This window comes from Tenrec ecaudatus, chromosome 13 (genome assembly GCF_050624435.1).
Source record: "Tenrec ecaudatus isolate mTenEca1 chromosome 13, mTenEca1.hap1, whole genome shotgun sequence".
Classification (NCBI taxonomy): Eukaryota; Metazoa; Chordata; class Mammalia; order Afrosoricida; family Tenrecidae; genus Tenrec; species Tenrec ecaudatus.
The window spans coordinates 11332395-11347138 of record NC_134542.1 but is presented as its reverse complement, the minus strand read 5'-3'; the positions used below and the strand labels follow the sequence as shown (position 1 = coordinate 11347138).

At 45.7% G+C, this 14744-nt stretch overlaps 1 protein-coding gene across 1 annotated transcript in view; it reads right to left on the bottom strand.

Annotated features, from left to right (window-relative positions):
* Nucleotides 1-14744, bottom strand: part of COL4A4 (collagen type IV alpha 4 chain) — a 131141-nt gene that overhangs the window by 10403 nt on the left and 105994 nt on the right. Inside the window, exons 37-43 of the mRNA XM_075530204.1 lie at nucleotides 10742-10813; nucleotides 8913-9041; nucleotides 8707-8820; nucleotides 6192-6347; nucleotides 4918-5025; nucleotides 3808-3816; nucleotides 891-1016 (exon numbers count right to left, since the gene is read on the bottom strand). Of these exons, the coding sequence (XP_075386319.1) occupies nucleotides 891-1016; nucleotides 3808-3816; nucleotides 4918-5025; nucleotides 6192-6347; nucleotides 8707-8820; nucleotides 8913-9041; nucleotides 10742-10813 (714 nt within the window). The remainder of the gene's footprint in view (nucleotides 1-890; nucleotides 1017-3807; nucleotides 3817-4917; nucleotides 5026-6191; nucleotides 6348-8706; nucleotides 8821-8912; nucleotides 9042-10741; nucleotides 10814-14744) is intronic.

Sequence of the window (14744 nt, the reverse complement as noted above, 5' to 3'; positions counted from 1 at the left end):
AGACAATGAATCACCTGGAAAAGGTTTTCAAAAGAATGGTTTTGTTGAAATACTTTGCTCGGGGTTCTAAAAACTTGACAACTGTGGGACAATCCTCCTATCAATTAAGGGGGTGCTGCAGGGAGTCCTGGTGGCCTTGCAGGGTAGCCAGCAGTTCAAAACACCAGCTGCGCCTCGGGAGAAAAGAGGAGGCTTTCTATTGCCATAAAGATATACAGTCTCCGAAACCTAAGGAGGCAGCTCTACTCTGTCCCATGCGGCAGAATTCACTGGATGGCAGTGAGTTTGTTTTTTGGGTCATCCGTGGCAACAGATGCATATCCCACAGATACATATCACATTCCTTCTTCTAGGCCACCCCAAGATCCATTCCAATAGTTTGTGGTCTAGTTGTGTTCATTCAAACAATCAAGCCAACAGCTATCGATGACAGTTAACGAACATCTCCTCATTGTGTTCTCACTGTGGTCGTGGTCAAGTCCATTCCAGGCCATGGCAGCCCCACGTGTGCAGAATAGAGCTCTGCTTTACTGTGTTTCGAAGGCAATGCCTTTTTGGAAGTAGATCTTCAGGACTGGCTTGCCAGGTGTCTCTGGGTGGATTAGAACCATTAACCTTTCAGTAACAGTTGAAAAGTCCCGGCTATAGAAGCTGGCCAAGCAGAAAAGATTTAAGTAGGAGTGTGGAATAGAAGGGCGGGATAAACCCACTTAGTACATGATTAAGACTTTGGCTCAATGTAGAAAAAATGTACCCAAGGAGGGAATTTTCTGTTTCCCCCTCACTCGTTCAGATTCATGCACACACACAAAACAACATAGCAAAACCCAAAGATTTTTATTTCAGCAATCTCTGATCTAAATAACAAACATTCAGAGTGAGGCACATACCCAGTCCGGGGGTGCCTCTTATTCCTGGAATCCCCATGGCTCCTTCTGGTCCTCGGTGGCCCGGCACCCCAGGAAGCCCCGGGATTCGGGGGCAGGCATCTGCATCTGCAGGTGGCCCAGGTTCACCTGAAATCAGAATCACACTGTGTGACCAGTTCAATTTATTTTAACAAGCACCGTCAACATTCTCAAGTTAAAGGCCAACTTCTGACCTTATGCTGAAATGCATAACAAATTAAATGGTGTGCCTTCAAAGACATTCGATTTTCTAGACCCTGTCCCAAGACATTAGGCATGTTTGAGGTGTGAGGCAATACGGCGTGTAGTTAAGGGTACATGTTTGGAGCTAACACATCCTTGACTTTAATCTCGATTGTAACACGAGTGACCTGTGGGACCCGGGACCCTTATTTGTCTGAGCCTCCTTTTTCTCATCTATAGCATTCTGACAACACCAGCACCTATACAGGCACAGCCTCTGCAGGCTCGGCCATCCAATGTAAGCTCCTGGGGGTTGTGATCGCATTCTGTTCCCTGGGAGGTGACGTGCTATGCTCCCAGAAAACAGATGTTGAATAGGTAAATGACTGAGTTTAACACCCTATCATTCCTTCTCCCTTTTGATTCATTTTAAATTTGTTCTGCTTTTAACTGTTTTCGGCTTTCTTTTGGATTGAAGGGTTTTTCTTGTTGTTGTTTTTATTGTTTTGCACATTTTCCTTTATATAAAATCGAGGATAGGTAAATCTATAGAGACAGTACCTGAATCAAGAGTGTTGTTATGACATAGGGTTATGGTTGGGGGGAAATAGGGAGCTAATGAGTAAAAGAAAGAAGAACATGTTCTGAAATTGATTGTGGTGAAGATTGTATCACTTGTTTAAATATAATTGGACCGTTGAATTGTATAAGTGAATGGTGTATGCTGTTAAAACTGAAAAATAAAAATAAATAACACAGCCAAGAAGCCCCTGTGAAACACTTTGATTCTGTCACACTTGGGTTAAATCACCAGTCTGGGGCCCAGCTTAATGGCAGACATCAATTGTGAAATAAATGCATGTGGTGTCCTTTACAGCAAGATCTATCCAACAAGCCTGCATACATGCTAGTGCTCCTAGAATGTTACAGAGAAGGAAAACGGGGCTCTGATAAGTCCGGGACATAGACATCAGAATCCAGATTAAAACCCAGGATGGTCTGGAGCCAAACAATTTTCCCTGACCAACACATTGCCTCGAGCCTCCCTCATGTCTATGATATGGAGTGTAGGAAATGTAATGGATTTTCTTAAAACACCGTTTGATTGATTACAGTTGTCTTAAGATTCAAATGTGCAAAATGGTCTCAAGATCAAGCAGCAAGAAAAGTGCTAGGAAAATGGAACCATGGTGACCCAATTTGAGTCTGACCCTGTACTCCTTCCTGCGGCAGTGCAAAGTGGCCCTGGATTCTGCAAGCTACTTGGAATGTAACCTCTTGTGAAATGAAGCATGAAACCACAGGCAGCACAGGGCCGCCTGTCACGTAAAAGTTGGCTGTACCCTGTGGTTGATTTGAGCAAATTGCGTGTGGGAACATTTCCGGCTTTCCCTGAAATGATCCGGGCCTTTTAGGACAGAGTGGTGGAGGAGGGGAATGTGGGGAAGAGAAGGAGAGGAGGCGTGTGGTTTGGGGCTTCAGACTCATATTTCAGCTTTTGATGGGATCTTCAAAAGAGTTTAATGCACATTGTCACAGACATACTAGCAGGATTGACATAAGAACTCACTCAATAGCCAATATTAATTTTTCAACTCAAGCAATGAATTTAGCAGCTTAAAAAAATCGGATTTGGCTTTTCTCTCTTTCTTCTTAAACCAGAAGCTGAAAGGCAACGGGGAGGCTTGGATCCTAGGCATCCAGGAGGGTCTAAGTCCAGGGGGATTTTCCTCCAGCTTAATCACATGCCTAGTGAGATGGCACAGTAGGCTACAGGTTGGCTGCTAACCGCAAGGTACACAGTTCAAACCCACTAGCTGCTTCGTGGGACAAAGGTGAGGCTCTCTGCTCCGGTGAAGATCTACAGCCTGGGAAAACCGCAGTGGGGTTCTGCTCCGTGCGAGAGGGAGGATCTCTGTGAGTCACAATCAACGCAGCCGCAGTGAGTTTGGTTTAGGTTTGGTAAGAAGCAACTCAGGCACTCCCAATTTTTGTTTTACTTTCCTTTGTTATGAAAGGTTCCTCTCTATTCGCTTGGAAAACGCTGATACAAACCAATCGGCTGCTGTTTCATAACAGAGGATTAAGTAAAGGCCAACTGAGCTACCCAGGGCTCAAGCAAAACGAAAATGTTTTGAAAAAGATGACGACAACATATGCACAGATTGTCTGGCACAGTGGACAATGTATGGATTGTGATAAGAGCGGTAAGAGCCCCCCCACAAAATAACCCTAAAAAAGGAAAGGCCAGATGAAAAGAAGGCTGGCAGTTTCTTTGGAGTCTGCGTGATAAGGATCATCCTTACAAATCGATTGTGTGGTGTTGACATCTTGGCCCCTCGGGGTTCAAGGCTGGCTGGCTTTTTGGGTGTTGCCGACAATACTCGTTTCAGGGGAGTTCTGTGTGTCTCGACTATAGAATTCGCCAAAGGAACCCGCCTGGGTAGGCTGGGCAGCGCTCTAGTGAGTGCCTGCACTGAAGTTCTGTGAACGGAGCCCCGCCAACTTCCCCGTGAGCTCCAATGAGGCTCAGAACCTGGATGCTCCAACTCGAGGCGATTACGCTTGCAACCAGGAAACAGAGCATGACACCCTAACACAGGAGGAGAAAGACTCTTTCTAAAAAGGTAAAAACGTCTAACTCACCAATACAGGGGGGCAACAAGGACTGGAAGCCACTTGTAGGGGCAATGGTCCATTGGATTGTCATGCTTACCTCTGGGGCCTGGCGGGATCCAAAGCCAAAATCGCAGGCCACGCGGTGATTTTCATGGGATGGAGAGAGATGTTGCATTTGTGAATTAGGACAGAAGTGAAATGGATCGTTGGAGGACAGACTACTTAGGACACCACCAAGGACAAGCCAGCGGACGGGGTCTTCTTTACACAGGACGTTCACGGCAATGCCACTGACAGCCAGCGCTACAACTTAGTAATGGTGGTTTCAGAGCGAGACAGATTTAGGATTCAATTCTCTTGAGCCATATGAAATTTTGGTTGATATCTTGCAGCAAAAATGTCACAAATTAATGTACACCAAAATTATGTCCATTTGAAGGCTTTTGAAAACCTCATGTTAATCTGGTGAGTTTTATAGGCTATGCATAGAAAGGAAATACAAAATGAATCATACTCTAAGTCCCTGATCGCCCATCTTGAAACAGCAAGTTAACTCATTCTTTGCTTGGGAGTGCTAACTGAGGAGACTGTAGAGTACCCTGAGCTGGTATCTCGTCACCATGATGACATTGAATTAAGACCTTGGAAGACATTACTTCTGTCAATCTCAGATAGACAGTTCTATTGGCCCTTCTGTCCTGGCTTTCCCCAAACTGTCTTGGCTTCTATTGACCCTCTAATGGGAAAAAAAAAAAACAACAACAGACAAACACATAGCTATCTCTACAATTTAAATGGAAAAGCCATTGACCTTCGGGGGAACTGAGGCCCTTTATTGAAAATGTTCAATAAAACATCTAGGAAAAAAATCCATGGAAATTCGTGGATCTGCACCAGCCATCCAACCCTCCCAGACAACAGTCACATCATTCTTTGCTTCTTACTTGAGAGAACGCCTATTAATCGATGTTAGAAATATCATATGCAAACTCAGATCTTAATTTTCAAGATTTGCTTGTGGTGCTGATTAGGCTATCTGTTGGCCACAGATGGCACTTTGTAGCTCAGCACAAGTTATCTATCTGTGGGGAATTCAGAAAGGAGCTGGTCATCACTGCTTAGTGAAAGATGACCAACGGAGACAATGTTTACGCCATATGCCACACACAGTTTGCTCACAGGAGAAAACTGAATCTAAGGGGCTTACCTGGAGGGCCAAGGGGCCCTTGGTGGCCTGGAGGTCCAGGAAAACCCTTTTCTCCAGGCATTCCAGGGAATCCAGGAGGCCCCTGCTGACCCGGAAAGCCCATTGGTCCTAAAAGGAATGGGCACAAATGAGAGCGTTGGCCTGAAGCAACAGAGAGACAATGACCAGTTCTGTTGGCTGGGTTGAGAGATTCGTCTCAACAAATCCGCAGGGCAAAGTCAGACCCAGAGGGGAGATTTGTCTTCGTTTCCCCTCGAAAGCTGGTGAGCCCCAAGGAAGTGGTTTCTGGCTTGATTTTTATAGCAGCAGGAGAGCTGCCTCTGTGGAGGAAACACCAAGACCAATCATAAGGACTAAGGATGGTGGATCCATGGTCAACACGAACTAAAATCCAAATGAAGAGCCTTGCAATCCCGAACTTTTCCAGGAGACACTCACAGGCCCAGATGGAAACTAAAGGGGATATAAGGAAGGATTTCACACGCATGTATTGGGTGCCTCCGGGATGGAGTGGTTATTAGCATTCATCGACATTAAGTCTCGGTCAGTTCACACAGGCCCATGTGTGCAGAGTGGAACTGCTCCATAGACTTCTCAAAGCTGTGACCTTTTAGACACGGCATCCTCTTCCCCGGTCTGGAGTTTATACCCATCTTTTCCTCAGTTTCTGAGTTCCGTCCTCAGCCGCCAATGTCGTTTTCAGTTTTCTGCAAACTTGTTCCTAAAGGTCCCCACTATCATACTGTCTCCTTGGAGAGACTCTCAAGCCTACCTCGTTAAGAGCTCATCAAACTGTCACCATGACCTTCTGAGCTGACCGCTCAGTTTAGAATTCAACTGGCCCAGCAGATCCCTCAGGAAGCAGCTGTTTGGATCAAACCTTTGGTCTGAAGCTGTTTGGATCAAACCTTTTGTCCCAACGAGACTAAGGCAAGCGTCTTATTGAGAGAACTTGTCCGCAGCCAGCCACTGATCATCGAGACATGTCTAAATGCACTTCAACTATGTACGACCTGGAACCCTAACAGCAATACGTTCAGAGTTATGCTTGAATTCCTGTTGTTCCATGATTTGGGTCTAGCAACGAACCCAGGGCTCTTCTCTGGATTGTCCAACTTTTACCCACACTTAGGACTCCGGGAGCAGAAGGACAATTCAGAGAGGAGAGACTGCCTCTATGGGAACTAAACACTGCATCTGGAATAGTCCCCAGCCCATCGCGGGCACAATGGTGACGTGCTCAGGCACGCCCACGGAGAGCCTCCTAGTCATACCTTTCTGGCCAGAACTTCCATCACACCCTGGGGAACCGTTGCATCCTCGAGGGCCCGGGGGCCCTGGGGGACCCGGTGGTCCTGGCAGGCCACAGTCACCAGGCTCTCCTCTCAGGAGGTCAGCACTCCCAGGGGGTCCGGGGCGTCCCGGAGCACCTGAGCAGAGGGAGGAGGCAAAAGAGTTCTTAATTTAGTCAAAGGTGAGTTTGGACGCAGTTGCCAGTCAGCTTCTTAAGACAAGGAACTTAGTGGCTAACGAGCACGGGGTAGCCAGCAGGAAGAGACTAAATCAACACACTCAGAAGCGAGGAGAGGATGGATCTCATTGAGAAAGGGTGTTGATGGCGAGAGCAATGGTTAGAGTGAGCCTAAGCCAAGGCTGGCTTCCGTTCATGGCCACCCCTTTTGGGGTTGCAGGTTGCCGCCACCGTCTGAGAGCGGAGTGTTCCTAAGACACCTTCTGTAAACTTAAATGGCCTCGAACCAAGCAGCGACTACCGTTCATGCAAATGGGAAAAATACGCTAACACGTTGACCCTTCTCACACCCTCCCCAGTCACACTAGCTAGCTCAGAGAGCCTAAACTCGCAGGAATAACACTGATGGGTGGTAACATCAGCGATGCTTCAATATGATCCCGAGGAAGGAGCTTGGCGAGGCCACCCGCACCTCTCGGGGGGCCCAGGGCCTCTTCCGTTCAGTGGCACGCTGCTGCACAACAGACACCGAGCACGGGGACTGCTTTCCCCGTCTTCCCCATGAACGTGAAAATCCTCTCGGGGTTTCCCTCCGTTAGGAAAGCAAGCCCTAAGGTCAGTCTCTTGTATCATCGAAGGGATTTAAAGCAAACTTTCAAAAGGTGGGGGACTACCCGTGTGAGCTCGTGACTTTTCATTTGCATTCCATCAACTCCCACCCTTTAATACTAAATAGATACATGTGTATATGAAGAGACTTTATAGAGTTTGGGCATACATTGGAAACAGAAGGTCATGAAAAATTAGGTATGTGTATATATGTACATGTGTGGATACATAGGTAGGTAGATTGGAAGAATGCAAAATAAAAAGAGAAGGAGGTTTGCAGAAGGCTCTGGATGACAGTGGAAGACCAAAATCCATGTGCAGGGTCCCCACATGGATTAACTATCCAGTGAGTTCCCTCTGATCTTAGTCTAGGGGTGGGAATAGCTTTGTTAATCGGGCAGAGCGCATTGTCAGGTCGATTAGGACAGACGTGGTCAGTTTAAAATGTAACACCCTATCATGCGATCTCCGTTTGGACCCAATTTTAAATGTTTTCTGTTTTTCAAGACTTTCTATTTTCTCTTTGATTGAGATTTGTCTATGTTTCGTCTAGGCATATTTTTGTTTGCTTGTTTGGTTTTGTCTGGTTTTCTACACCAGACACCCAGGATATGTGGATCTGTAGAGATAGTAATAGGCTAGATCCAGGGAGGGGAGGAGGGGGAAGGGAGGGCTACCAAAGAATATGAGAAGATAATGTCCTGAAATTGATGTGGCAATAACTGCACAAATATTTCTAACATGATAGAACAATTAAATTATATCTGCCAAGCAAATTATCTTAGAGAGAGCCAAAAAAGAGGGAGAGGGAGTGAGAAAAAGGAGGAGGTGAGACCTAATAGTAGAGTGGGGAGGTAAGAGGCTTTTGAGGAAAAATGGATATTGGGGGAAATTTGCACCCTGATAAACTGATAATCCAATTTGAAGTCAAGTATCCACATGAAGGAATGAGTTGGGGCACACTTTAATTTCTATTCAGTCTATGCATCCTAACCCATTTCAGAGTGCTTCTTTTTCTCAGTTTAAAACAGAATTATATAATAGTTTATCCCACCCTTATGAAAATGCCGAAGAGTCAAAGGCAGCAGGTCTATATCCTTGTGAAAAAGTGCAACACTGCGTTCCCATGATCGTGGCTGCGTGCGGCAAGGCACTGCACTGGGGCGTCTCTCCCCCAGCCCTGCTTCACTAACGTGGAGGTTTCTTCCAAAACCTTTGCCTGCCAGAGTTCATCTCTGTGAGGTGATGAGAGGAGCGAGCTGCGTCGCTTGCTGGCTGGCGACCCAAGAAGAGACACGCCCTCCTGTCTTTGGGCAGGTCTGCTCCTTGGCTCCAGTGGGCTGCAGTGGCTGATGTGGCAACAGCTAGAGAGGAGCCGTAGAGTGAGAGTTCCTTCTGCTGGCCACTGTCAGGTCCTCGTGGTCAGCAGCAAGCTGCCGATGAGAAATTCTTGCCAAGTATCCATAGAGAGGGGCCGAAGAGAGTTGAGATAGAAAAGGGAGGAGGGTGGGGGGGTCTCCTCTGGAAGTGGTCCCGAGAGCCCACCACACCCCCACTGCACGCTGGGCATCCCTTTTCCTTTGGTCAAATTGATTGGGCTACTGAATCACTTCTTTTCTGCCTCTCTCTGCCCCTCCGTGGGCTGGTATGGGTGGTGGCATTGAACTCACAGCAGGAGCGTTGCCATCCCTTGCTATGAGTCCTCTTACCTCTTGGGCCATCAGGACCTGGAGGGCCCGGCTCTCCAGGTGGACCCGGTTCAGGAATGTCACCTTTAGGAGCTCTTCCTGGGGAACCCGCAGAACCAGGGGGCCCTGGTCTCCCTGAGGAGGGGCATGTTCACACATTAGCCTCATGGCAACTGGAAGCTTTTGATTAGCTTACAGAGATAGGGTCAAAGCATACTGACTCTTACCTGGAGGGCCAGGAGGACCTTTTTCTCCAAAAAGGCCTGGAGGAGAAATTCCAGGACTCCCAGGGTCCCCTGTCTCTCCTTTCAGTCCAGGCATTCCCATGGGACCTGGCGGGCCCATTTCATGCAAACCTTAAGAGAAAATACCATGAAGGCCCTGTCTTCTCTCTGTCCCTGTATAAAACCAAACTCACCTCCATTGAGTCCATGCTGTCCCCCTGGGGGTTTCTGAGCCTGTAACCATTGACAGGAGTAGAAAGCCCAGTCTTTCTCCCATGGAGCTGCTGGTGGTTTTGAACTGCTGACTATGAGTATCACAGCCCGACTCATAACCACGATGCTACCAGGGATCCTTTTGTCCCTGTATGGAGGCTGGGAAGTAATGATCTACTTTCCAACAGAAGGGTGGCACATAAGCAGCTAGCTCATCACTGCAATGGTGGCCTGCATAGCTTTGTAATACTCCCGGGTCACAGCCGAGTCTCGTATGGCTCATTGTAAGTGGTCAGCTGGCCAACCACAGTGTTGCTTTCTTTTATGGTCATTTCTCAACGGCCTAGGTGACAGTACCAACCTTTCAACCCGGCAATGGATGCAATACCAGAGAGGGAGAGTGAGGAACATACGACAATAATGGGTGATGAACCAGCTCCTCTGAAATTCAAGGTGGAACCTACCCTACTGTCGTATTTATATTATGGTACTTCATATCAAGAAGAGCGGACATCACTGGTTTCTTGGAGGGGTACACCTTTTATCAGACTATTAGGCAAGCCACTAGGGGAATACTCAATCCCAAACCCTTGCCAGAGGTAGACTGGAGTGACTGTGTGTGTGTGTGTGTGTGTGTGTGTGTGTGTTGGGGTTGTTGGTGGAATTGGGTCAGTAATTTGAAGCCTTTTGTTGACCGGATACAAAATCTTTATACCGTTTGGGAGAGGCAGAAATAAGTTAGGGCACTTACAACTCTATTGTGGCTCCTAGTGACCTTCTGCAGGGTTTCCAAGACTATAAATCTTTACAGAGCAGACTTCTCCTCAGAGCAGCTGGTAGATTTGAACTGCTGACCTTGTGGCTAGCAGTTCGACGTCTAGGCTGCAGTGCTAGCGGAGTTCCTTAAAATGAATCCTAAGTGGCCTAAATGATTTCTTCCTCTTCCAAAAGATATAAAGATTTTGTTCCCAGTCAACAATATATTCCAACTTACTAAACCAATTCTACCTTGTCCCCCATAGTCCCTCCAACCTACCTCTCTGTTGCTAGCTACCTTGTCTGACCAGAAGCTAGCTTTCTGAGCAAGTTCTGCAACAAATGTACACTGTTCTAAAATAAATGGAAAAGCCAAAATGCAACACTGTTGAGGATTAGCCTATTTGTGACAGCAAAAATAACAACTGGGCCATGCAATTCATTTTAGCTAAATGTACTAATTAGACCCACATTGTTTTACTTGGCATGATTACACTGACAGCACTCTGCACACCTGCTCAAATGCACACACTCAAAAATCAAGAACCTCCACTCCTATATATATTGTTATTTGTGACAATTTGAAATCTGTCCCCCCACCTTAAACAAGTACTCATTAGTTTTAGTAGAGACAGACTCCCAAGGAATACCAGTGAACAGCACTGTTAACCAACCTTTTAAATAGCTCTCACTCTCAAATGTCCTTTTTCTATCTCTTCAGCACTGAAAACAGCTGTAATATCATGCCTCTAATATAAGCCAGTTTCTTAAAAGCTCCACTAGTGTCAGGACGTGCAGAAAAATCAGGCAGAGAGTCTACTTCTGTTTCACTAGAGAAAGGCCCCCAAATGTTGATACCTTACCTGAAGCACCTTTAGTTCCTTTCTGGCCTTTTAAACCATGCAAGCCGTTCAAGCCAGGAGATCCCAAGGAACCTGAAAGGCATCACAAGCAGGTGACCCAAATGAGAAAGGGCACCTCGGGCACCCCCACCCAGCAGAGCGTGCACTGTTGGGAAAGATGGACAGACCTTGAGTTCTGGACATCCCTTGTGATCAGAGCTGGAGGCCAAGGCAAGGTTATTTAACACATTCACTGGAAGGAAGTTCTCTGTCAAGACACCTTAACATATACTAGGGGGAACTCCCCCCCCCCCAGCAAAAAAGCTGGAATTTTTTTTTCCTTTGGAGCGATGCATTTAAATTTTTCTACAAAACAACCTTATCACCTTCAAAGCACTCTCCATTACACTTAATACATTTGTAAAATCTGCAATTCCATTCTTGGAAACATTTTTCAAACTCATCTGTTTGGATGGCTGACAGCACCTCCCCTTTTTTTTTAAAAAAAATCAATCACTTTATTGGGGGCTCTTAAACAATCAATCCATACATCAATTGTATCAAGCACCTTTGTACATATGTTGCCTTCATCATTTTCAAATTATTTTCTTTCTGTTTGAGCCCTTGGTATCAGTTCCTCTTTTTTTTTTTTTTTCCCAATCTGAACTGGTGAAGTGCCATGCCCTGCCCACCAATGCTGAGGTCTGTTTGGGGGATTTCTCGGGTACTTCAGTGTTTTGCTCCCCTTGTTGCTCTGCAGCGCTCCCTTCATATTTCACTCTGGGGAAGGGCGGGCGGGGGGGGGGGGGAGGTATCAGACCAGGCGCAATTCTGCAGTGTCAAATCGCTGTTCTTTAATGTCCCTCTTCATTCACGGAAACCAAAAGAAGGTGCATGGAGCAAGGTCATTTGAATAAGGTGTGTGAGGCAAGGTGTATGAGGCAAGAGCAAGGTCACGTGAATAAGGTGTGCAAGTTTTTCTCCCCCTACCCAAAACTGGCACATTGAGATGGCTGTGCGAACAGATGCATTGTCATAGTGGCAAAGCCAGTCCCCTGTCCACCACAATCAGACATTTTTTGTCACACTGTTATGCTATCTTTTCAGAACCTCTAAATAGAAAGCTTGATGAATAGTCTGACCTGGTGGAATAAACTCCAAATGCACTACAAGTCAGCATTTGTGTCCATGCGGAAAGTTGATGTAGGTTGATAAGAAGGTTTGTCATCAATCGACGTCTCACCTTTTTTTGAAATGAGCAAACTATTCTTACACTTGAGTTTTTCTCATAGCCCTGTCCTTGTAAGTTGTGTTCAACAGCACAACAGTTTCTGTGGCATTTTTTCCCAAGCAGGAAACAAAATTTCACAGCCGCACACCGTTCTCTGTTTTCTTAAATCAGCCATCACAAAAAAATGAGGTTCAAGTGAAACTGCTTTCAAGAAAAAATGCACTGTGATCAGAAAGAACCTTCCAGGGATACCACTGGGTGCACTAACTCAGAGCCAAGTACTATATGCTCAGCAAATGGGGAAACATGTTTTCTACAATAGCTCCACCCAATGGAGCTTTTTTTTCCCTTGGGGTTTGGGGGAGTTACCCCCATGCATGCTTCTTTATTTTAAGGTATTACATTAGTTTGTGACCTTATAACAAATATTATCTAATTCTCTTACTGGATAGGATTCAAAATGACTGAATCTTGGTATAGGAAATTATCTGTTTTATGGCAATAAAATCATTGCAGGTGAAGAAAGATACTGGATGGTAGAGGATTCAGACTCTTGGCTTCCAGGCTCAAGGATTTCCTATGGCACCAGGACTACAGATGCTTTCCATTTCTTCATTATGGATCAAGTATATGTAGAAAGACAGTGTCAAGTGAGGCAAATTCATTGTCAACGAGTCCATCCTTACTCACAGTGACCATAAAGGCAGAGTAGAACTGCCCCCTAGGCTTTCCAAAGCTATAAATCTGAGAGAGTGCAGCACATCCTGGCCCATCAAGCTCCAAGAACAATATTCCTGCTCAGAGAAGCCAATGCACAGAGAAGACTACAGGGCCAGTCCCACCATGAGACACAGCCTTCCTCAGTGACCCATACTTTATGGGGACAACACTGGAAACATGGTGTGAGAATTGTGCCCAATCTGACTCTACCACCCCAGGGGGAAACATTAAGGGCATGCAACAGAGCAGCAAGGGGAGCAAAGCAATGAAGTCTCCAAGGAATACCAAAATACCAAAAAATAGACTTTGGGGCCAGGGCATAGCAGCCCCATCAGGCTGGACAGGGAGACAGTCCTAAAGGTCAACAAACAGACCTGGAGCTATTTATAGGCTTTTGTTTTGTTGTGGTTGCTGTTTTGTTTTTGTGCTTTTTCATCTAGATAAGATAGGTGGGATAAACAATCTGGAGGAGAAAACTATGGGACTGATGGTTCTGGGGAACACAGGAAAAGGGGAGGTGGGGAAAAGGAAGTGGGGTGCAACAAACCCAGGGACAAGGGAACAACAAGTGATCTAAAATCAATGGTGAGGTGGGTGTAGGATGCCTGATAGGGTTTGATCAAGTGCAGTGTCACTGAGAGGAATTACTGAAACCCATAAGAAAGTAAAACATGATAATGGGACAGAGGAAAGTAAAAGGAAATAGAGGAAAGAACTAAGAGGCAAAGGACATTTATGGTGGTCTAAATACAGGCATATACATATGTAAATATATTTATATATAACAACAGGGAAATCGATCTATGTACATATATTTATATGTTAGGTATTAAGTTAGCATATGGACATTGGGCCTCTACTCAATTACTCCCTCAATGCAAGAACATGTTGTCTTCGCTGAAGACAAAGTGGGTGCATAAGCAAATGTGGTGCAGAAAGCTGATGGTTCCCAGCTATCAAAAGATATAGCATCTGGTGTCTTAAAGGCTTGAAGACAAACAAGTGGCCATCTAGTTGAGAAGCAACCAAGCTTACATGGGAGAAGCACACCAGCCTGTGTGATCACGCAGTATCAATGGGATCAGGTATCAGACATCAAAGACCCAGAACAAAAATTATAAGGAGGAGGGAAGAGTGAAGGTCCAAAGCCCATCTGTAGACAATTGGAAATCCCCTTACAATAGTGTCCTAAGGAAGAGCCATGCCAGTCAAGGTGCAGTATATCACTGATGAAACCTGCAACTTTCCTCTAGTTCTTTAATGCTTTCTCCCCCCACTATCATGACCCCAATTCTACCTTAAAAATCTGGCTAGACCAGAGCATGTACACTGGTACAGATAACAGCTCACAACACAGGGAATACAGGACAGATAAACCCCTTGAGACCAAAATGAGAGTAGCGATACCAGGAGGAGAAAGGGAAAGTGGAAGAGGAACCAATCATAATGATTGATCTATAACCCCCTCCCGGGGGATGAACAACAGAAAAATGGGTGAAGGGGGACAGCGGTTGTTGTAAGACATGGTAAAAATAATAATTTCTAAATTATCAAGGGTTTATTAGGGAGGGAGGGAAGGAAGAGGAGGGGTTAAATGAGCTGATACCAAGGGCTTAAGTAGAAAGAAAATGGTTTGAAAATGACGATGGCAACATATGTACAAATGTGTGTGACGCAATGGATGTATGCATGGATTATGATAAGAGCTGTAAGAGCCCCAATAAAATGATTTAATTTTTTTTAAATAGCTATAAATCCTTCCAGGAACGATTGCTCTCACTCATGGAGTTTGAGCTACTGTCTTTTTAGTTAGCAGCCAAGTGCTTTAACCTCTGCACCATCACTTTCTGGACAGCACACACCCTACTGATTGTTAGATTCATTCATGTCTAAGCAGGCTCTGGTTTTGTCATGATGAGTGGGAATCAGCTGGATAGCACTGGGTTTGGTGTTACTCAAGGACAAGCTGCGGGTCAAGTTTGGCTGCAGCTCTTCTCCACGACGATACCCTTTCACAGAAGCTAAATTATCTTAGGATGACCGCCGAAAACACTGCTCTCATGAACCATTATC